We start from the raw sequence: 24,081 nt of genomic DNA, 5'->3' as shown, positions 1-24,081 counted from the left end.
GGGTGTTTTCCACGTAAAATATTACTATGTTTTTACTTACTGTTCTTACTGTTTTGTTGGAACACGTTAGACAACCTGTTTCACACTTAGACAAAAAGTTGAAGTTAGTAAATTACTAAGTCGTGAAGACTATCAGCATATACAGACTAATTAAATAAAAGGGTAATTTTGATAAGTCGATAATATCCTCTAAATGATATTTTTTTCCAGCAAATAAATACAGCATAGTAAACCTAATATCTCAAATCACAACAAAGATATCTATGTATGATTAAGATATATTTTGAAAAAGATTCTTGAAAATAATAATTTATTGAGGATGATGACATATTAGTCGGTGTGCTATCATCTTCCTCTATTTAGGTACAAGGTTTGAATTCTTCAGGTCATTTTCTAAAAAATAAGGGTATGATATTCTTCATGGAATATTTATTTTTATAATCCTTGATTTGTTAGTTGTTCTATTTTATTGATTACACTTAAGAAAGAAAATAATAAATACAAACAAATACTCTCATGTTTTTTTTTCGGAATCTCAGAATATCCCATTACCGCTACAATTTTTGTCGCATCTTCAGGCCTTCGAATAAACAGTTTGTAATGAGCACTTTGTGTGCACAAAGTAAATCCTAGACTCTGTAATAGCCTACAAAACAAACACTAGCAAGTAACAACTCCCTTTTGTCAAATATGACATGCCCTTACCAATTTGTTAGTTTGCACGACCTAGTAATTTACTAACTTAACTTTTCGCTTAAGTGTGAAACAGGTTGTCTAACCTGTTTCAATAAAGTAGTAAGAACAGTAAGTAAAAACACAATATTTTACGTGGAAAACACCCGGCTTAAAAGGTGTAAAAAACGACTTGTACCCCTATAGGATTTACCTCTGCTTCATTAAATCACTCTACTTCATTAAATCACTAAGCCTTCACAGAAAATAGATTACAAACTTTGCAACCTGCGAAACTAACTCTAATTCCTTAACTTTCAGTTATGAATTTTGGATTACAACTCTTGCAATCCTAGGAATTAACTCTACCTTCTAACCTTCAAGTTATGAATTCATATTACAACTCTCGTAATCTTAGGAACTAACTCAAAATCCTAAACTTCAACACAAACCTCTCGATGTATGTTTTCCCCACTCTTCGAGCTATCACAACCTGAAGACAACACTCCTAATTCAATTTATAACTCATTGAACCAAGATTACATCAAAACTCAATCACAAAGAAAAACTCCAAACACATAAACTCTGCAAAAGGACTAGGTTCTTTGATGTGTTCCTTCAATGTGTTCCTTCAGTTCGCTGGTAGCACTTGCGAAGTCAAATTTTCAATTGCTGTTTTTGCTCTGTAAGTGTACACCTATTCTGGATGACTTCACCTCTATTTATAGGTTGTTGCTTGTCGTGTTGTACTTCACTTGGGCTTCTAGAGTCCTAATTCTTCTAGAACGTGACTTCTTTTATTTTTTGAATTCTATTTTGACTTGGACTCCTCTTTTGAGTTGGACTCCTCCTCGCTCGTTTGGATTCCTTTCTTTTGTAGGATTCTGGCACTTTTATTCCGACTTCTTTGTGATTTTAGACTCCTTCTTCAAATCAAACTTCTTGATTATTTTGTGTTGTTATTGAACTTCAACTCTTCAATTCAACATTTCAAAGAGTTCTACTTATAGGGAGACTTATTCTTCATTTTTTCTCTTCAATTCACCCGATGTTTGATTCCTTGAGATTTATCACGAAATTAACATTATCCATTTCTTTATTTCTGCACTCTTGTCTTTCTTTATTTTGAAAGCTTTCCTGAATTCAACTGCTCATGACAGTGTACCTTTGGACCATGTTGACTGATGTGTTTCATCTTTCTTTGTTAATCATCAAAACTGCATAAATTCTAACACAATTACCCAACCAAATACAATTATAATATACCCCACAATAAAGAAAAAGAGCTATTGAAAGAGAATCTTGGCTCATAATTATAATGAGTTTAATATTTTAGCTTTTTCCTAGTCCTTTCGATTCCATTTTATTATACTTCCATATTTTCATTGTTTAATTAATTTGCAATTGAAAGAAATTCAACGAGAAATCTGCTTGTGGTTGTTACCATTAACCCACCGATGGTCTAAACTCTAGAGAGTGTCTGAGTGTGGCCATAAATATTTTTTCCTTTTTCCCAAGTTGAACTTCGAAAAATATATTTGGCCGTAAAATTTTGCAAAAGTTAAATTTCAAAAAATTTCACAATTTTAAAAAATACAAAAAAAAGTTATTTACACCTTTTTCACTTTAACTCACAAAAATTCAAACTCACTCCTATTTTCAAATATTTTTTTACTTCAAAAAAAAAAACTGTTTTTTTAAATACTCACATTTTTTATGGTCTGCCCCCTTAATCTGGATATGTTGTTTAGGTCTTTCCTCATGGCTTAGTTCTATTTAGTTGTGGTCTACTTTTCATAATGAAATTTGGAATTCAATACAAGAAATGAGATTTTAAGGCCGCCAAAGTGACGAGAGGAAATTGCTCAGATGGTAAGAATCCCTCATTTTAATCTGAAGATTATAAATTCGAGTCACAAAAATAGGAACTATTAAGGAGGGGTAAAAAATAGACGGCTAACAAGTCCTACAGAAAAACACAAAAGTCGCAAGGCTTTTCATTGCTAAAAATAATCTCGTCGCAAAAACTTATTCATGACATCCCCTAATTATGTCTTCAGAAAAAAGTTAAAGAATGTTCGTAAATGTAGCTAGAGATGTAATTACAACAAGAAAGCTCACAATTGTACATAATAAGTACTTCCTATCCGTTTCAATTCATTTGTTTGATTGATTTTGATTTGACATAGAAAAAAATTAAAAAAGTTGAATCTTGTGATTAAACTCTAAAAGTATGTTGAATATATCAAAATTCTCAATCAATTCCAACCATGCAATATATATGAAAATTAAAATTAAATAGCTGTTAAAAAAGTAGAGAAATATTCTTATTAAAATGAAATTAAAAGGCATAATAAGATAAACAAATTAAAATGCAGTAAGTATATAGGAATAATAAAAGCAAATGTGTGTGAGTAGAGGTTGATTGCGTTAAATTTTTTTTCTAATATTTAAGTTCGTTTTCATTCAGAGTAGATATATAAGTTGTTAATAAGTTAGGAATTGGCTTAATTATAAATTTCGATTTAATCTGCACGTTCTAACCATAGCTATTTAATTTCTCGTATAATTTGGACTACAATGATTAATTTGACCTTCAACCACCTGCACAGAACATGACAAGTGACAACTGACAACAACATATTGGCAAACTCTTGCAATTGATCCTATATATATATATATATATATATATAGGATCAATTGCAAGAGTTTGCCAATATGTTGTTGTCAGTTGTCACTTGTCATGTTCTGTGCAGGTGGTTGAAGGTCAAATTAATCATTGTAGTCCAAATTATACGAGAAATTAAATAGCTATGGTTAGAACGTGCAGATTAAATCGAAATTTATAATTAAGCCAATTCCTAACTTATTAACAACTTATATATCTACTCTGAATGAAAACGAACTTAAATATTAGAAAAAAAATTTAACGCAATCAACCTCTACTCACACACTCCATATAAATACTCATATCACAAATAATTAAGACAAGGAGAATTTAAGAGATGGAAAAAACAAGGCTAGTTGTATTGCTTTGCTTCTTCATAGTTGTTATAGTTCAAGGTGTTGAATTAGGTCCCAACGTTGTTGAAAAATGGTTCGATAAGCTTCCTCATGCAAAGCAAAAGGTAACTAAATTTCATTTCTATTTTCACGACATAGTTAGTGGGAAGAATCCAAGTGCAATTACAATAGCACAATCCAATATGACTACAAAATCCCCAACTTTCTTTGGTTCTGTTGCAATGATAGACGACCCACTGACAGTTGGGCCAGAGCCCAACTCGACAATAGTGGGTCGAGCTCAAGGGATTTATGGTTCAGCTGATCAAAATGAGGCTGCCCTTCTCATGACCTACAACATTGTGTTCACAACTGGTAAGTATAATGGTAGCACACTGAGCGTACTTGGTCGGAACCCAGTATTTAACCAGTACCGTGAGATGCCAATCGTTGGTGGTTCTGGAGTTTTTCGGTTGGCTCAGGGAATCGCTACTGCGAAGACTTATTGGTTCAATTTGACCAGTGGGGATGCTGTTGTTGAGTATAATGTTATGGTCCTACATTACTCACATTAATTTAATTTGAATCTTTGTTTGTTGGTAATTATTTGTAATCTATAGTTTCTCTATTTTGTGTGAAGGATATAAATATGTGTTTTGATCAATGAAATAAGACCTTTGGTGATGTTTTGAATATTTCAAACTGATGACTTGTATGAATTTACCACGAGTCAAGGGATCAAGTCCTTGACTGAATACAACTAAAGTAAATGATAACAGTAACTATAAGTAAAAAACACATGATATTTTTAAGTGAAAATTAATATGCTCAAAGGTTCCTTTCGATTTGTCAATAACATCGATGGTATCAAGTTCCTCAATCGGTTTGTCAATCATCAAAATTAAGACTACATCAATTTTTTTTCCTTTTATGATGATGACAAACTTCATCCCTCCTAACACCAAAAATTTCCCTCTTGTCACGAATTCATCGAACTAGGGCAACACTATCCTGAGTAATAAGAGATATCCAAGAAATAAAAATATCAAGGCAAGTCTATGACTTCATTTTAGTTCGGAATACTTCACTTTGACTTGTATTTCATCTTTTGAGTCAAATTTTAATGCTTTTAGCATGAAATTAATCTAATCGTACATTAGCTCATAACCAGAGGCAGAGCTAGATGGGGGTTTATGGGTTCGGACAAACTCACTAGCTTTTCCGTAGATACTATATTTGTATTAGAAAATTAAATAAATATATATGTATATTAACTTGTGCACCCCCTAATAAAATTGATTGACAGCTTAGTGGTAAAAAAGGAGTGGTGAAAATGCTTTTCACACTTGTGTTGTGGAACATACTTTGCAATATTTTTCTTTTTCATTTTAATCAACAAAAAATTCTCTTTTCCTTTTTAAAAGAAGCATACTTTACAATATTTTTCTCTTTTGTTCTAAAATTTAAAATCCCCAACTTCCTAACTTTGATTTCGTCTCTCAGAACAACAATTATCCTAAAGAAATGATTACCTGGTGTTAGTTGTCATGTTGTGTGCAAGTGGATCAAGGTCATCGTAACCTATATTATAAATAGCCGCCTGAAACTGCAGATTAATGTAAAGTATTTTAGAGACAACAAATACCTAATGTATAGGCATCTTTCCAAAGGATGCATGTTTAATATTTAAACATAAATATCAACTAAAATATTAATTTGACAAAATTATATTTATTATTTAATCTTAATTTTTCTTCTCTCCAAATTTATTAAAGTGGGGGTAAAAGTGAAAAAAATAAAAATACAATAATAAAGCTCGATAATGAAAAAGTGAGGTGGCATATCTATTAGGCAACTTCACTATTTATCTTTTTTCTTAGGATTTTTTAATTTATCTTATAAGAAATATATTTTTAATGACTATAAATTTTTTCATTATTGTCATTTATTTTATTTCCTTAGATGCTTCTCTTCAATCTATTAATTATATATTTTCTCATTTTTTTGATCTTATATCAGACAGTTAGATTTTTTACAACAGGAACCAAAGAATTATAGTAACAAGTGGAAAATATTTTATTAATTTGAAAGAATCCTTTTCATTATAAACAAATATTGGATAAGATTTTTTTTTATAATCGTGATGTTCGAACAACTTGCACACCTTAACTAATCTCATGAGTATTTACTATTTCTCACTAGCAACATAGGTAACTTTGAAGGTTATTAATATAAGGTAAATGCGAAATTTTGAGTGTTTCAAATGTCAGCTTTTTTTCTTTCTTAAACTTTGTTGCTAGTCAAACTTTGAGCTCTGAGTGTTATATTGTTGCCTTCAACAATATTTTTTTATCTCTCTTGAGCCTTATCAAGCTGTAATTTCGTTAGGTGGAGAATCAAATCCTCACTAATAAGGTAAAAATTTAGATAGTCAAACAACTGAACTACTAAGATAACCAAGTAATATTGCTAGTTTTTGAGTTGGAATACTTTATTACTAGTATTACTAGTTGTTGAGTTATAATACTTTGTTGCTAGTATTTAATCATCCGTCTTGTGTTCAAGTGCGCGTTTAGTCAAGTATCTGAAGATGGAAAAAATCTTATTGAGAATTTCACCTCAAAAATAAATTCCACAATGTGTGAATTTAAATTTATTCAGAATCTAATGGGAGTATCGAACCTCGTACGCAAACCAAATAAAAGAAAAGCATATGGAGCTGAGAATTAAGTTAATCTAATATACCTTTTCTTTCTGGCTTAAAAAAAGAAGTCCCTGTATGTAATTGCTAAAAACATATCAATAATGTTCTTCCAAGTTTTCGACTTTTTTTTTTCTCCTCTCACATAATATACATCCAATCAAGTTTAATTTTCAAATCAAGAATTTCCTTCTTAATTAATGAGATAATTTCAGAAATTTCTTTTTCAGATTTAGTTTCGTAACACAATAGCGTTGGTAGGTCCTAGGAAAAAAATAGTGTAAAATTCTACAAAGTGGAGTTTGAAGAAGGTAGAACGTACACAAGTCTTACCACTACATCTTTAAAGTAGAGAGATTATTTTTAAAAGACACTCGGTTCAAGCAAATCAAAATATATTTTAAAGAAGTTCTTTATTTCTTTTTATGGTCATACTTAAGGAATTTATTAAAGTTTCTTTTTAAGTATTAAGTTTTAGGTTAAATTTTTTTCAAGTTTTTTATACTACAACTTTGCCTACTATTCTATAAAACTTGAATAATTTTACTTAATCTTTATGTCAGATAATTAGATTTTTAATGACAGGAATCAAAGTATTATATTGTAACAAGTGAAATTAAATATTTATCTCTGATGAAAATACTATAACTATAAACTATACTATAATCATGGAAATAATACCGAAAATACTTATTTTTTCCATACTAAGTAAAATAAATCCACTTTATCCATCTATTACCCAACACCATTATTTTAGGTGGTTAACCATGAAAACCTAATTAGGTTGATCAAAAGCTTTTATTTTTTATTTTTGGTTAATAGAGATATTTATATTAATTTATATAATAGCATCACTACAAACCAGGTGGCTACATACAGAATTAGTTGTAGGACTAAATACATCAGGGTAGTTCATACATTTACTATTGGTTCTATTTATACTGCTACTTCTGCTAATACTAGATACACCAGGGCTATTGTCAACCATCAAAAGTTTTTTCTATATCTAATTTGCATACGAATTTTTATTTCAGAGAATTTAAAAAATAAAATAAAATAAATGTAAAAAATAATTTAAGTGAAATTGAGATTAAATAAAATATAGGAGACTTGTAAGAATAAAATCATAATTAGTACTACTTTAACATTTCATATTGCTTATTTAGAAAATCTCAAATCTTAACAAGTATCTTTTCTAGTCTTTATAATGCAAAAAGTTCTTGAACTCTCTCGAATACTATAACTCTGAAGACTAAATTGAAAATAATAATTAAAAAAATAACTATGAAGTTTTATTTTTAATGCTTTTTAACTACAAATAAGGTTTCATGTTAATTTTATATATTTTTTCATATGAATTGGGCTATAAAAAATGTGGACGGTTAAAACAAAATTTGCTTGATAGAAATATATCTTTTTTTCTGTATAATAATGTAGAGATTAATCTCCAGCTTATTTTACATATGACCAATTTTGTAATAATACATTTTTTTCTGTTTATAATAAATTTAAAGTTTATGCTTAGGTGATAAAAATATTCCCTGGCTTGGTAGAAACAAACAAAAAAGGATTAAATGGAATTTTGAGAAAAATCTCTTTGAATAATAATAAATATTTACTAAACTTTCTCAAGAATATAAAATACTTCTATAAAAAATGAAAGAGATTATAAAAGACCATTATTACCATAATAAAATTGACAAGTTATCATAAATGTGCATACTATTTTTTCTTATTAAAATATAATTTTATATAATATGGTTACTTTTTTAACAACTTGTTCATATATTCATTTTGAAGAAACAAAAAATATTAATAAAAACAAAATAACTTTTCATAGGTTAATTCGTTTATTTATTCATAGAAGTTTGAAATTTATAACTTGTAAGACGTATGGTGTTTGAAGTATGAAAATTGCACCATGAAAATTGAAAGTCATTTCACTTATTCATTTTAATTTTGCACGTAGAAATATGAAATCTTTTTATCATAATTAAATCCATATGACTATCATTTCTTAAATTTAGTGAAGTTTATATTATTAACAAAAGTATTTCTGAATTTGTGAGGTAATAGACACCTATTAAGAAAAAATTTAAGGACATAATTTAAATCATATTTTTCAATATTGTTCATTTGTAATATCATACTCCATCTGTCCATTAATAGTTGTCCATCATTGACTTGATACGGGGATTAAAAAAAGTAAATGTTAAGGTAATTTTTTCAATCACCCTTATTAAATATAAGTCATCCAAATATTGAAAAAATGAATAGTATTTAATAGTAGGGGTAAAATAGACACAAAACAATAAAAAAATTCATTGATTTTATAAACTAGACAAGTATTGATGGACATCCTAAAATAGTATAGTGGACAAGTAAAGATGGTCAAATCAAGGAATAAATATAATTTTATAAGGGAAAATTCCTTTTGGCCAGTAAATTTGGCCAGAATAGTAAAATAACATATTTCATATACTATGTGTTCGCAACAAATTTTCGTAAGTGCTGAAAATCGACTGCAAGCAAAATAAATAAAAGACAAAATGTAATTTTTATTGATGAATCTTGTGAGTACAATTCTGTTGTTCTCTTGACTCTTCTCTCCTAAACTTCTCTGTGATTCGAGGGCCTTCAGTAGCATATTTCTCGAATGTAGGATGATGTAGACCTCCTTGAGATGTATTTGATCTCTGGGAACGTCGGGAAGCACTTCGTCGTTGCAAGTCGATCTCCGGGAAGAACTCCGTTAACCACTCCTTCGAAGAGCTATGTAGTTGGTGTTGTAGCTTTCTCCAATTGCAGAATGCTTGTTGAAGAGTCTTCTTGATCCCTTTAGAATGTCATGTCCATCCTCTATTTATAGTTGTAGCGGGTGGACAAGGTTGCTTTTGATTGGCCAAAGGATGTCATTTTGACACTTGGCATGTTGTGATTGGTTCTTGCACTTGATTGGGACTACCACCTCATTTGGACAGGTGGCGCCGCCTTATTGGTCTTGGATGCCTAGTCACTGTGACATGTGGCATGAGTTTAGGCTTCAAGGTGAAATGGACTTATTTATTTGTAAAGCCCAAATTAATCAGTCAGCCCAAACGAACATGGATTTAATTCAAATTTCGTATGAATTTAACCTAATACAATTTATGTGTCTACAAATTCCCCTTACTTCGAGACTTGTTGACGTGTAGGCTTGCCGAAGTTTGGCGACAAGACTTGAAGTATTCATGAATGTGTTTTCATGTTTTGAGACTTGTCAACGTGTAGACTTGCCGAATTTGACCTCGAGAATTGAATTCTTTCATGAGTCCAACAATATTACTCTTAAGACATTTGCTTGACTCCGTTTCTTACGATGAAACAAGTTGCATGGTAGGGGCAACTCCATTTCGATGTGCACCTAAGAACTTTTGTTATTTCAATCCACTCAAGGGAAGATATGGAGGACTCTCTCTCGAGAGGGATAAGCAAATTAATGTGACAAAGTTGTATGAATTTTAAATTCAAAAAACTTTCACCATAGACTTGAATACAAATTTGAACACCATCACTTACGGTGTCACACAAGTCCTCAAAGTTGAATTTAAATTAAAAGAACATAACTTGATTTGCTTCTTTTTTTTCTTTTTTTTTTTTGCAAACCTTCAACTTGAAAACAATTGGTAATTTAATAATCACACCAAAGTTTCTTTCCTTTGCTTGATTTTGTAAGAATCATTCTTGAAATCTTAGGACTTATTATTTTCCTTTGGAATGCTAGCAACTTCCATTTAGATGAGTAAGAATTGATATGATTTACTTCTTCCAATTTTACCAAAGCTTTCCTTATACAAGAAATGAAAATTGTTCAAAGGAACTTCTATATAAGAATCTACCAAATCAGATAATCATTGAAAAAAATTATTCTCCTAACCAAATCAATGTGGAACTCCAAATTTGATGTCTTCTTTTCTCAATTTCGTGCAGTCCCACCAAAATCTCATTTTCTTAGTGTAGAAATTTCCAAATGATGAGCGGCTTGATTTGGAAGAAACGAGATTTTTAGTACTGCGACCTATCCAAAAATCAGTGTTAAACACTTTTGGGATTAACATGAATCAATCTTTGAAGTTGGTCTTCAACTCTGACAATTCTTCTATTAATTATGTGCAATCTCGCCAAAATGTCCTTTTCTTGGTGTAGGAGCATTCAAACGATGAGATACTTGATTCTGGAGAAACTAGACTTCTAGTACTACGACATATCTAAAAAATCAACGTTAAAAACCTTCAAGATTGACGGGAATCAAATTCTGAAGTCGGATCCCAAATCTGGAGTTCTTCTCACAGCTATGTGCAATCTCACCAAAACATCATTTTCTTGGTGTAGGAGCATTCAAACGATGAGCGACTTGATTCTGGAGAAACTAGACTTCTAGTACTACGACATATCCAAAAATCAACGTTAGAAACCTTTCGGATCGACGGAAATCAATTTTTGAAGTTGGACCCCAAATCTGGACCTTCTTCTCACAGCTATGCGCAATCTCGCCATTTTCTTGGTGTAGGAGCATTCAAACGATGAGAAGCTTGATTCTGGAGAAACTGGACTTCTAGTACTAGGATATATCCAAAAATCAATGCTAGAAATCTTTCGTATCGACGGAAATCAATTTTTGAAGTTGGACCCCAAATCTGGCAGTTCTTCTCACAGCTATAGACAGTCCCGCCAAAACATCCATTTCTTTGTGTAGAAGCTATCAAATGACGAGCGGGTTGATTCTTAAGAAAATAGACTCGTATTACTGTGGCATATCCAAAAACCCATGTCAAACTCTTCCTGAATTGACAGAAATGATTTTTTGAAGTTGGTCTTCAAATTTTTCCGTTTTCCTCACAGATTTGTGTCTTTTAGATTTTCTTGTTTCTCTTTCTTGCAGGTAATGGTTGTGGTTGCATCTTTATTTATGCATTGACATGTATCTTAAACTGGGAGACTGATATTCAAGATCTAATTTGGCCGTAATTCAAATCTTCGTGCTATTAGCACCGCTATGTCGAACAAGATTGCTGTGCTGCTGCATATGTTTGCCACGCCATATTGAAGGGTCATGTACTTACTACATGTGTTACCGAAAGTAGATCAACCAAGAAAAATTGAAAACTTCATGCAGTTGACACCGATGACTCCAATATTTTTTTCCTGTCATGTTTTTGAAAGAGCCTAAATCACCTAAAAATGCATGTGTTGTTCACATGATCGGCGTGGAACCACTTGTCTCATCCTTGTAATGTTGGCGGAAAACTTGCTCGAGGCATTCACCTTCCTTGCAGCCTCGATAGAGAGAACTTGTCACCTCTATTTTCATCCCCTTTTTGCGGCTCCACGAGAGAAACATTTGGAGTACTTTCATTTCATTTACGGCGAGAAAGCACACAGCGTGAGCATGGTGAGAAAAACGCTTGGTGTAGGCCCTCAAACAACAATGAACTAGATTATGGATAATCTTATGCTTCAAGCTTCATGTGGATCGACATCTTTCTTTCAATTTGAAGAAGATCTTGGAACATTCTTATGCCTTCTTGAGAAGTACACGGAGCTCTTTTTTTCTCACAACTTGTGATTCCAACTTTGCACACATTTGCATGTATATTTATTTTCAAATGTAGGAGCAATGAAATTGAAAGACACTTGATCCAACGGAAATAGAACTTAAAGTAGGTCGACGCTGAACCATTTGATGTATCACTTCCTTACTTCTTGAAAATAAAGGAGCTTGGAGCGGTCAGACCCCCTTTTTGGCAACACTAGAGATAGTCTTTCAAACTTTAGCGAGCAAGTAGTTGGTGGCCATCATTACTGCCTTGTGAAAAAATAAAGTTTCGAGTGTAAACATTCCACTCTTGGCGAGCGAGTACGTGGTGCATCTTATCATTGAGTCTTGGCGATAAAGAGGCTAAGAGTGACTGTATTCCATCTGGCTTGGAGAGATTGACATCACAATAAGCCCTTTCCGACTTCGGTGAATATATAGTTGGCACCTGTCCGTTCCCAGATGAATGAGCAATTGCAATCCGCTTGATCCTTAAGAAACAGAACTCAACCTTGATTTTCTTTTTCCGTTGGAAAGACGACTCAAAGAACTACACAATGTGTAAGATCACGGCCAAAGACTTTGTTGATTGGTACAAATATCGTTTCAAAGACGGCTCGCGATTTTGCCTCGCTCAACTCTTCAGCTTTGAGCAACTTTACCAATATTTTTTTCCTGTCATGTTTTTGAAAGAGCCTAAATCACCTAAAAATGCATGTGTTGTTCACATGATCGGCGTGGAACCACTTGTCTCATCCTTGTAATGTTGGCGGAAAACTTGCTCGAGGCATTCACCTTCCTTGCAGCCTCGATAGAGAGAACTTGTCACCTCTATTTTCATCCCCTTTTTGCGGCTCCACGAGAGAAACATTTGGAGTACTTTCATTTCATTTACGGCGAGAAAGCACACAGCGTGAGCATGGTGAGAAAAACGCTTGGTGTAGGCCCTCAAACAACAATGAACTAGATTATGGATAATCTTATGCTTCAAGCTTCATGTGGATCGACATCTTTCTTTCAATTTGAAGAAGATCTTGGAACATTCTTATGCCTTCTTGAGAAGTACACGGAGCTCTTTTTTTCTCACAACTTGTGATTCCAACTTTGCACACATTTGCATGTATATTTATTTTCAAATGTAGGAGCAATGAAATTGAAAGACACTTGATCCAACGGAAATAGAACTTAAAGTAGGTCGACGCTGAACCATTTGATGTATCACTTCCTTACTTCTTGAAAATAAAGGAGCTTGGAGCGGTCAGACCCCCTTTTTGGCAACACTAGAGATAGTCTTTCAAACTTTAGCGAGCAAGTAGTTGGTGGCCATCATTACTGCCTTGTGAAAAAATAAAGTTTCGAGTGTAAACATTCCACTCTTGGCGAGCGAGTACGTGGTGCATCTTATCATTGAGTCTTGGCGATAAAGAGGCTAAGAGTGACTGTATTCCATCTGGCTTGGAGAGATTGACATCACAATAAGCCCTTTCCGACTTCGGTGAATATATAGTTGGCACCTGTCCGTTCCCAGATGAATGAGCAATTGCAATCCGCTTGATCCTTAAGAAACAGAACTCAACCTTGATTTTCTTTTTCCGTTGGAAAGACGACTCAAAGAACTACACAATGTGTAAGATCACGGCCAAAGACTTTGTTGATTGGTACAAATATCGTTTCAAAGACGGCTCGCGATTTTGCCTCGCTCAACTCTTCAGCTTTGAGCAACTTTAGGAGAAAATCAATAACTCGGCGTAGGAGCCTCGAAATGATGTGATTCTTATTTAATTGGAAGCATAACTCATAGACATACAACATATGTAAAAATCACAGCCAAAACCTTTACGGATTTTCACAAATATGTCTTTGAAGTCTGCTCAGTTTAATTTCGAAATCTGATGGTCTATTTCACAGCTTTGAGCGGTCGTGGTAGAAACTTCATAACTTGGCGTAGAAACCTCTGAATCATGAGCCGATTTTTACATTGCGAAGTAGACTGCAAGAACTGCAATATATGTGAAAATCATGGTCAAAACCTTTGCGGAGTTTTACAAATGCGCCTTTGAAGTCAGCTAAGATGTCTTGCTTAACTCTTCTCATTTGCTTATTTGTGACGTATTTGAACTCATGTTCTAGCTACATGATTTTAAAGAGCTAGTGTGATGATCACGCAATGCCACCAAACCCCTTTTTTTTTACTCATGTGACTGATCTTAGAATGATTACCCCAAGCGCCTACGTACCTCAGTGAAGAGGATCAAGTCATATCGTAGTTCAAGATGATGAGTTTTATTTATTTTTTTTATTTTTTTGGGCCGTACACAGTTTATACTAATGCGGGCCAGGCGTAACATGCAGTTTATGCTCATACCTTAAGGAGCGTTGTAACTTACAGTTTAGCCTCGTACGTCTAGGAGTGTTTCAACTTGTAGTTTAGGCTCGTACGTCAAGGAGCATTTCAACTTGTAGTTTAGGCTCGTACGTTAAGGAGCATTTCAACTTGCAATTTAGGCTCGTACGTCGAATAGTGCTTCAACTTGCAATTTAGGCTCGTACGTTAAGGAGCATTTCAGGGAAGAATTCCATCAATGTGACTGTCCTTCTAACCTTTTGTGATGAAGCATTAACGTACCTCGATTTGGTGTTGAATTTTATGCTTTCGCATTATTGAAGCTGATTTGTACTTGATTTCATGTCGACTTTTGAAAGTCGGAGTTTCGAAGTCCGTTGATGCTTTTGCCTTTTGCGAGCGATCAAAATCCAAGTATTGTCTTTTTTTTTTATTGGAGAAGTCATCTACCTTGGATGTGTTTGTTGTTTTCTTCAAGGCGGAAACTTCAACTAGTTCAAAGCTCCCAAACTATAATATGATGACACCTTCTTCAATTTTTGGCGATACCACATGACGTAGGACTTCTGAAATTGAATCCTTTTTATGATCAAGTTTGACACTAGCATGATTTATCTCAGCTGTCTCAGCATCGTCAATGATTATCTTTCCCTCGTACCAATGTCATGATCTTTTCCTTCAGAATGAAGCATTTTGTGGTGTGATGACTGATGATGCGGTGGAATTTGCAATACATAGGATCATCAACTTTATTGGATTCTTTGGGTCGCTTTGACTCTGGGAGTGCAATGACTTTCTTGGTTAGCATCTCATCAAGAATAGCAGGAACGTCAGAGTTCGGAAAGGGATACTCTTTTGCTTGTAACTCCTTCAAGGTAGATTGATTTTTCACTTCTTGCGTTTGGTGATGCACCGCGATCTCTTTCAACTTTTGTCTCGTGGAGGCCTTTAGAAGTCGTGGTTACCGACATGGACTCATTAGTTGTGTAGTCTAACGACTCTTTGAATTGTGTAGCTTCTTTTCTTGGATCAAAGGCATGCAATATCTTTCCATGGCTTGCAATGCTCAACTCCATGTCATGAGCGCGTGTAGCTAATTCTTCAAAAGTTCGAGGCTTAATTTCTTGAAGGATATATACAAGGCCCCAATGCATTCCTTGTATATAAATTTCAACTACAGAGATTTCAGAAAGTTGATCCTTGAAATCTAAGCTCAACATTCGCCAACGATTGATGTAGTCCATTACAGGTTTATCCTTACTTTGTTTTGTGTTTGACGATTCCATCATGTTCACTGTACGACGGGTACTGTAGAAATGATTGAGAAATTGATTTTCTAGTTACTCCTAACAATCAATTGATTCAGGCTCCAAGTTTGTATACCAATCAAAAGCGTTTTCTTTTAAAGAACGAACAAACTGCTTGACAAGAAGATCACCATGTGTACCGACACTGCTACAAGTTTCGACGAAATGGGCAATATGTTGCCTTGGATTTTCCCTTCCATCAAATTGTTGTAATTTTGGTGGTTGATATCCAATTGGCATCGGTAGACCCTCGATTCGCTTAGAATATGGCTTTAAATATCCTAAGAAACTTTGTGGTGGGCCACCATATTGAGCTTTAATGGTGTTTGTGATCATGTGTAGTTGTTACTGTTAGAGTAGCCTTTGAAGCAGATCAATTTGTGCTTTGAGAGTCAATTGGCTTGGTGGGAGAATCAATATCAACTTTTTCTTGTATTGTTAGAATTTGACGTGACTCTCCAGAGTTGTAGAGATCTAACTTGCTCATAAGTTGGGTAATTTGGAGATTTTTGTCATCAATAGACTTCTTCAAGGCTTCAATGGTTTGCTCCATCATTGCGAACTTCTCGTCCACGTCAGTTGCGTCAATCATCAAAGAGTTAACCTTTGTTGAAATTGAAGAATCCGTTGAATTCTTATATTCACCAAAGTTGAAGTCAGAGTGAGAAAGTTCATCAAATAACTTAGATGCGATGTTGCCCCCAGGGATTGCAGTTTTGAGTGTTATTTGAGACTTGATCTTTCTTGCTATCTCCAAAGAGGTAAAGTATTCAGATCTATCTGAACCACTAGTCTTGAACTTAGGTAAACTGACTGGACCAGCATCACTAAGATCAACAAGTGTGGCAATAGTAGAATCCTTGCATGATATCTTTTTGAAGGCCATTGCAAAGTTGAACTTGTAGTTTTTTTTTACATGAGGAAGAGATGAAGAGCAGAATTGGTCCCACTGGGCGTGCCAAATTTGTTCGCAACAAATTTTCGTAAGCACTAAAAATCGACTACAAGCAAAATAAATAAAAGACAAAATGTAATTTTTATTGATGAATCTTGTGAGTACAATTCTGTTGTTCTCTTGATTCTTCTCTCATAAACTTCTCTGTGATTCGAGGGCCTTCAGTAGCGTATTTCTCGAATGTAGGATGATGTAGACCTCCTTGAGATGTATTTGATCTCCGGGAACGTCGGGAAGCACTTCGTCGTTGCAAGTCGATCTTCGGGAACTCTGTTGATCACTCCTTCGAAGAGCTATGTAGTTGGTGTTGTAGCTTTCTCCAATTGAAGAATGCTTGTTGAAGAGTCTTCTTGATCCCTTTAGAATGTCATGTCTATCCCCTATTTATAGTTGTAGCTTTTGATTGGCCAAAGGATATCATTTTGACACTTGGCATGTTGTGATTGGTTCTTGCACTTGATTGGGACTACCACCTCATTTGGACAGATGGCGCCGCCTTATTGGTCTTGGATGCCTAGTCACTGTGACATGTGGCATGAGTTTGGGCTTCAAGGCGAAATGGACCTTGGATTTGAATTTAATAAAATGGACTTATTTATTTGTAAAACCCAAATTAATCATTCAGCTCAAACGAACATGGATTTTAATTCAAATTTCGTATGAATTTAACCCAATACAATTTATGTGTCTACACTATGTTATTTTACCTTTTTGAACATTTTTACCCTTTTAACTTTGGGAAAAGGGTTTGAAAAATACTCCAACTTTGCCTGAAATTGTTGTTACGATACCAAACTTTATGGAGGACCTTTTACCCCCTACACTATTTAATAGTGTGTTTTAAAGGTATATATGTGCCCACGTGGACACATTACTATTTATAATTGTACAGTATTTATGATGTCCACGTGGTACATATATACCTTTAAAATACACTATTAAATAGTCCAAAGGAGTAAAAGGTCCTTTCCAAAGTTTGGTATCGTTACAACAATTACGGTCAAAGTTCTGATATATTTCAGACCTTTTTCCCTTTAATTTTAATATATTTTAATTAAAAAATAGAAAAAAAGATCAATTTATTTTAAAATAAAAAAGATATTATAGACTTTTTAATTTTCTGGCCATTTAGCATTATCCTTTTATAAGTAGTGCATTTATCTCCTAGAAACTATAGAACCTCATTAAAGGAAATGACAAATATGGAAAAAAAAATGAAACATTTATTTGGAACTTTGAACAATTCAATTATTTTGATCAATTAAAAAAATCCAAAAATTCACTTAATACTCCCTTTGTCCCTAATTATTTATGTCTTTGCATGGCATTGAGTTATTCTGTTGAGTCAGGTTTCCGTTGAGTTAAGAAAGCCAGGCCAAGGGTTCGCTTGGGGCCAGCAATGGTCTCCGAGTGCCGGTCCCGCCCAGGGTGTAGGCTCGGGGCGTGACACTATTATTCTCTTAATTAATTATTTTGAAAAAGGTAGAATTTCTTGAAAATCTTAAGTTTTTAATTCATCCACTTCATAATTAATAGAGGTAAAATGGTAAACTCACTATGTCAATAATTATTTTCTTAATAGGCGTGTCAATCCAAAAGTAAACAAGTAATTAGGGAAAGAGGGAGTATATACTAATAAAGAGAGTAATTAATAGTATTAATTACAATTAAGATCAATAACCAATTTTTTCATGCTTGCATTGAATTCAGTTTTATTCATGAATTTATTTAGTATTTATCCAAAAAATTGAGATACTCCCTCCATCCACTTTTAATTGCATATTGTATTTGTCCAAAGTCAATTTGACTACTTTTCAAAGTTAAATCAGATTACATTAATTTGATATTTTAAACAAAAAAATTTAGATATTCAAAAACTATACGAAAAGTAATATAAATTGTAATTTTTTGCATATTAATATGATGAAAAATTACATTATAAAATGTTAGTCAGAGTTCTTATAATTTGATTATAAAAAGAAAATCATGACAATTAAAAGTGAACGAAAGGAGTAACAAATTAAGAAAATGAGAAAAAGGATAAATGTTAATGAAGAGGTTCATACTTTTTAGATGAATCCTTTTCAAATTAGACTAGTGGATCCATTAGGCAGTTCAGGTCCTATACCTTTGGCCGGGTATAGGATGCTCTGGCAGCGTGAGGTTGATCGTTGTATCATCACTATAGCTCTTATGTGATGGTTGTCGGTTAGAGAAACTCCCACATAAATTATTGTATTTTTATATACATCAGTTCATTTTACATCTCAGGCCTATTGTATCTTTGTATACACACAGAGTTTATAGCATGTTTTAAACAACCTTTCTTTATATCGCACTTGTTTAAAATTGCCTTATATTGAAAGAAGTCAGTCAGGTTGAGTTGAGTTGAGCCAGGTAAGCTTTTCAGTTTCTTCCAGATTTCCTTCTAGCCTATGTTGCTTAGTTGTCCAGCTCGCATACTTGTACATTCAATGTACTGATGCCAGTTGGCCTGCATCTTATGACGATGCAGACACGGGTACCCAGGATCAGCATCCAGCACGCCGTTGATCCAACTGAGCACTCCAGAGTCAGTGGTGAGCCTCTTTGCATTCCGGAGGACTCGGTTATTTTGTTTACTTAGTTTTGTTTTATTAGGATGTTGTGGGGTCTGTCCAACATCCATCTCAGTGTTATAGAGGCTTCATAGACAGTCAGTTAGTTAGTTTTGAGTCTCTCATCTATGTATATATGCAAATATTCTATTTTGAGACATGAGTTGCCTTTTGGCATGTTATGCATCAGCTAAGTTGTTTTATAACCTTGCATTGCATTGAGTTATTCTGTTGAGTTAGGTTTTCGCTGAGTTTAGAAAGTCAGGCCAAGGGTTCGCTTGGGGCCAGCAAGGGTCTCCGGGTGCCGGTCCCGCCCAGGGTGTAGGCTCGGGGCGTGACACTATTATTCTCTTAATTAATTATTTTGAAAAAGGTAGAATTTCTTGAAAATCTTAAGTTTTTAATTCATCCACTTCATAATTAATAGAGGTAAAACGGTAAACTCACTATGTCAATAATTATTTTCTTAATAGGCGTGTCAATTCAAATGTGAACAAGTAATTAGGGAAAGATGGAGTATATACTAATAAAGAGAGTAATTAATAGTATTAATTACAATTAAGATCAATAAGCAATTTTTCCATGCTTGCATTGAATTCAGTTTTATTCATGAATTTATTTAGTATTTATCCAAAAAATTGATATACTCCCTCCATCCACTTTTAATTGCATATTGTATTTGTCCAAAGTCAATTTGACTATTTTTCAAAGTTAAATCAGATTACGTTAATTCGATATTTTAAACAAAAAAATTTAGATATTCAAAAACTATACGAAAAGTAATATAAATTGTAATTTTTTGCATATTAATATGATGAAAAAATACATTATAAAATGTTAGTCAGAGTTTTTATAATTTGATTAAAAAAAGAAAATCATGACAATTAAAAGTGTGAACGAAAGGAGTAACAAATTAAGAAAATGAGAAAAAGGATAAATGTTAATGTTGGTGATTAAGAGGTGTCACCTCACCTCTTCCATTTATCGCTATACTATATTATACATTGATTTTCTAGAAGTCAAGTTTTAGGTAATGAAATATTAGAGGAAAATATAAAATGAATTAAGGGTTAAAGCCAAATATATTTAGTTTTGAGGGAAATAAAATATTCAAAATACTCTAAATTTTCATATGTAGAAATTCTTTTATAAATCTAATGAGTTCTTATAATAATATGTCAAGATTACAAGTATTTTAACCAACTATATTTAGTAAAAGTAAAAATTCTCCTCTTGTCCTCTACTCACACACTCTATATAAAATATATTCATATCATTGTACACAAGTAAATAAAAATTGAGAAAATGGGAAAAACAAGGCTAGTTCTATTATTTTGCTTCATAGTTATTTTAGCCAAACCAATGGCTCAATGTGTTGAATTAGGACCCAAAGCTGTTGAAGAATGGTTCGAGAAGCTTCCTTATGCAAAGCACAAGCTAACTAAATTTCATTTCTATTATCATGATGTAGTTAGCGGGAAAAATCCAACTGCAATTACAATAGCTCAGCCTAATACGACTGCTAAACCCCCAATTTATTTCGGTTTAGTTGATATGATAGACGATAAACTGACCATTGGACCTGACCCCAACTCGACAATAGTGGGTCGAGCCCAAGGGTTTTATGGTTCAGCTGATCAAAATGAGTTTAGCCTTCTCATGACTCTTAATTTTGTGTTTACAAGTGGTGAGTATAATGGTAGCACGTTGAGTATGCTTGGTCGGAACCCTTTATTTCACCAGTATCGTGAAATGCCAATCATTGGTGGGTCTGGGGTTTTTCGATTGGCTCAAGGAATTGCGACTGCGAATACTACTTGTTGGTTAAATACGACTAGTGGAGATGCTGTGGTTGAGTATCATATTATGGTACTGCATTACGAATAGTAATTAATTTAATTGGAAGCTGGTCGTTGCTAATTGTTGGTGGTCATTTATAATATGTATTTCCTATAATTTATCTATATTATTGGAACGATAAAGACGTGTTTTGACTTTTTGATAATTGAAATAAGACCTTTGACCATGTTTTGGAAATTATAAGGATATTTTTATCAATTAAAAATGTTAAAGATGAAATTTTTTTGCCCTTTATTATAAGAATTTTGCTTTAGACGAAATTATTTTTAATTTAATCATTTTCCTTTAAATATGATACTATTATTTTAATGATATTAAGTATGGACTATAATTAATATATGGCAAGTTTTTGTATAGTCACGCAATAAGCTTTTGTTGTATACTAACATAAAGTAAGATTTGATCTATATAAAATATATTTTTTCAACGAAGAATGTTCGACTGACTGGAACTATCGTAGCTTTGCCCCTCCAGAAGGTTACAATTTAGTAGAATTTAGTAGCTTTAATTTAAATTTTATATTTGTATTAAAAATATTACATTTAGAATTTAGTTATTAACACTTATATTGCTATTTTAGAATTTAAAACCTAGAATGTTCAAATTTTGAGGATGATGAGGATCAAGTGGCAAACTCCCCACCACATAATTGAACCTTAATCTTGTAGTAGATAAACTTAATTATGTTATAAATTCATTGAATAGTGGATTGTCCATTTGATTTATTCATGAATTACTTAAATTCATGCATGTATGTGTAGACAGTGAAGTTTTATTGATAAATTCATACTAAATTTGGATTAAATCTTAAATTCATGATACGTTGATCAAGTCAAATTACTGGTTAATAAAGTCGGATTAATATTTATGTCAGAATTATATGACTTAAATCAAGTCCAAATAACATTTGGGCCAGTCCATTAAATTGACAAGATGAGCCCAGCTCATGTTCTTCAGGCCCAAGGATCAAAATTGCTTGGACCAAAATACTCCTAAAGCCCTAGCTCAAGCCTATATAAAGAGGTCTTCATAAGACCAGAAGAGACACACATACATACACACAGAAATACATAGTTGCTTTTCATTGATGATCTGCAAGTCTTCCGCATACAAAGAAGTCTTCGCTCCAAGTATTGAGCCGCAAGTATTCCGCCAAATCAAGAACATCTGTGGAGAGAAGAATCAGGGGATTACATATCTTTTTAAGGATTTTATAAAGATTGTAACCTTCGCATTAATTCAAATACAAATATTATTGTTTGCTTTCTATTTTTCTTTTCCTGTTTACTGTATTTCAGGATTAAAACTTTAGACGCTTACAAATTGGCACACCCAGTGGGAGAATTTTTACCTCTTATCTCTTCTCTTCAAGACAACCAAAGTTCAAAAACATCAAGATGACTTTCAAGAAGATCAACTCGAAATCCGCATTTGCATCCAAATCTGGATCTACATCCGTATCCGCATCTGCATCCAAATCTGGATCTACATCTGTATCCGCATTTGGATCAAAATCTCCATCTGCATCGAAATCTGCATCGGCATCGAAATCCGCATCTGCATCTGTATTCGCATCGAAATCTGCAAAAACTGATGGATCCAAGTTCTGCATTGATGTCGAAAACATGGAGTACATTGTCGTCATAGTCGTACGTGAACAAAGAAGTATATACAGCGTCATAGACCTTGATGAGCTCCAAAATCTCCTTGTGGCGGGGCAACACGTCCTCTACCCATTCCCAGTAGCCAAGTGTGTTGCAAACATTGCCAAAGTTAGAAGAGGGAACACCCCAATTGTTGAAACTTCCATCAGAATGAGAAGATTTGGAAGATGTTGCGTCATGATGAATCGCGGATTTCAGTAAAGGAACTTTTAGGCTAGTAGCCTTGCTCGAGAAGTTTCTCATAACGTCTTTGGTATCCATTTTTGACCATTCTTTAAGGAGAAGAGATTCATCATATCCCCACTAACAAGGGAGAAGACGCCGATAGCAGGAGGTTGAACCTCCAAAAGTAGAACTTTGGCATTTGAATTTTGTTGGTTGTCGCCCACTATTTCAAGAAGAGGATGTGGTGAATCTCGGTCGCAGAAGTGCATCATGTTGCGGGATCGAAGTCGTATTTCTCTATCAAATATCTGGAAAAAAATTAAACAAAAGAATAAGTTCAAATTCGTATGAACATGTCCAAAGTAAAGGTGGTAACCTCAAAAAATTTTACGGTTGGTGAAAGGCTGATTTCAAATAGAAAACTGAATCAACACAGATGCAATCTAATTGTGGTTTTCGTATATGATGTAGCCCTATGAATTTACTTTCCAACACCGCAAACCGCTTGTGATTTCGTTATTCCTACGTCGAGATATGAATTTTTTCCGCGAAGTCGCACAAAGCTGATGCGTTCAGTTTATCAGAATTTTAGGCTGAATTCAAAAAATCACCTGAGTAAATTCGAGAGTTCTCTGACTGTGATTTTTGTAAGTTTTCATAGGAATTAAATTATGGAAATTTTCCATGGGAATCAAATTATGGAAATTCCATAGAAACCAAATTATGGCAAGTTTTCATAAGAATCAAATTATGAAAATTTTCTAAAGAAGTCGAGTTATGGAAATCTCATAGAAATCAAATTATGGTAAGCTTTTCTCGGAAACTACATGGGGAGTAAAAAAAAATTGCCCCAAAGGAGAATAGACTCGCGTAATGAGAATTTGAATTCCTTGCGTTTTATTCAAGTGATTGAGCAAAGTTGAAAAAAACCACCAGCAGGGCATTCAACCCCAAAGAAAGCAACGCCTAAAATTTGCATCGAAATCACAAGCTCTGTATAACTAAGTCAAGCTTGTAGACGCAATCCTTGCTCATCGAATTGGCGGTCGTTTTGTAGTTGATGACCCAAATAAAATTACCAAACTATGAAGAAATGTCATGCGATAAGTCTTCATGAGCTCGAAACACTTCAAGTCGAAAATGAGTTGATAAACAATCGAAAGTCAAATGATCTCTTACAAATTAGAGAATGTTGTCATGAAGACTCCAGTAAATGTTGACATCAACATATCGGCATA

At 33.5% G+C, this 24,081-nt stretch overlaps 2 protein-coding genes across 2 annotated transcripts; both read left to right on the top strand.

Annotated features, from left to right (window-relative positions):
- Positions 1–3,669: 3,669 nt before the first annotated feature.
- Positions 3,670–4,335, top strand: LOC102599474 (dirigent protein 22-like). Its single transcript, XM_006366557.2, has one exon. The coding sequence runs from the start codon at positions 3,678–3,680 to the stop codon at positions 4,248–4,250; it is 573 nt and encodes a 190-aa protein (XP_006366619.1). The 5' UTR covers positions 3,670–3,677; the 3' UTR covers positions 4,251–4,335.
- Positions 4,336–20,516: 16,181 nt separating this feature from the next.
- LOC102599148 (dirigent protein 22-like) lies at positions 20,517–21,041 on the top strand. The gene has a single exon (XM_006366556.1). The coding sequence runs from the start codon at positions 20,517–20,519 to the stop codon at positions 21,039–21,041; it is 525 nt and encodes a 174-aa protein (XP_006366618.1).
- Positions 21,042–24,081: the final 3,040 nt, after the last annotated feature.

The sequence above is a fragment of the Solanum tuberosum genome, unplaced genomic scaffold (genome assembly GCF_000226075.1).
Source record: "Solanum tuberosum cultivar DM 1-3 516 R44 unplaced genomic scaffold, SolTub_3.0 scf00647, whole genome shotgun sequence".
Classification (NCBI taxonomy): Eukaryota; Viridiplantae; Streptophyta; class Magnoliopsida; order Solanales; family Solanaceae; genus Solanum; species Solanum tuberosum.
The sequence above is the reverse complement of the archived record's forward strand: the minus strand, read 5'-3'. Positions and strand labels throughout refer to the sequence as shown.

What these genes read in the sequence shown, in the direction of transcription:
- LOC102599474 (XM_006366557.2), top strand. Translation starts at nt 3,678, where the DNA reads ATGGAAAAAACAAGGCTAGTTGTATTGCTTTGCTTCTTCATAGTTGTT.
- LOC102599148 (XM_006366556.1), top strand. Translation starts at nt 20,517, where the DNA reads ATGGCTCAATGTGTTGAATTAGGACCCAAAGCTGTTGAAGAATGGTTC.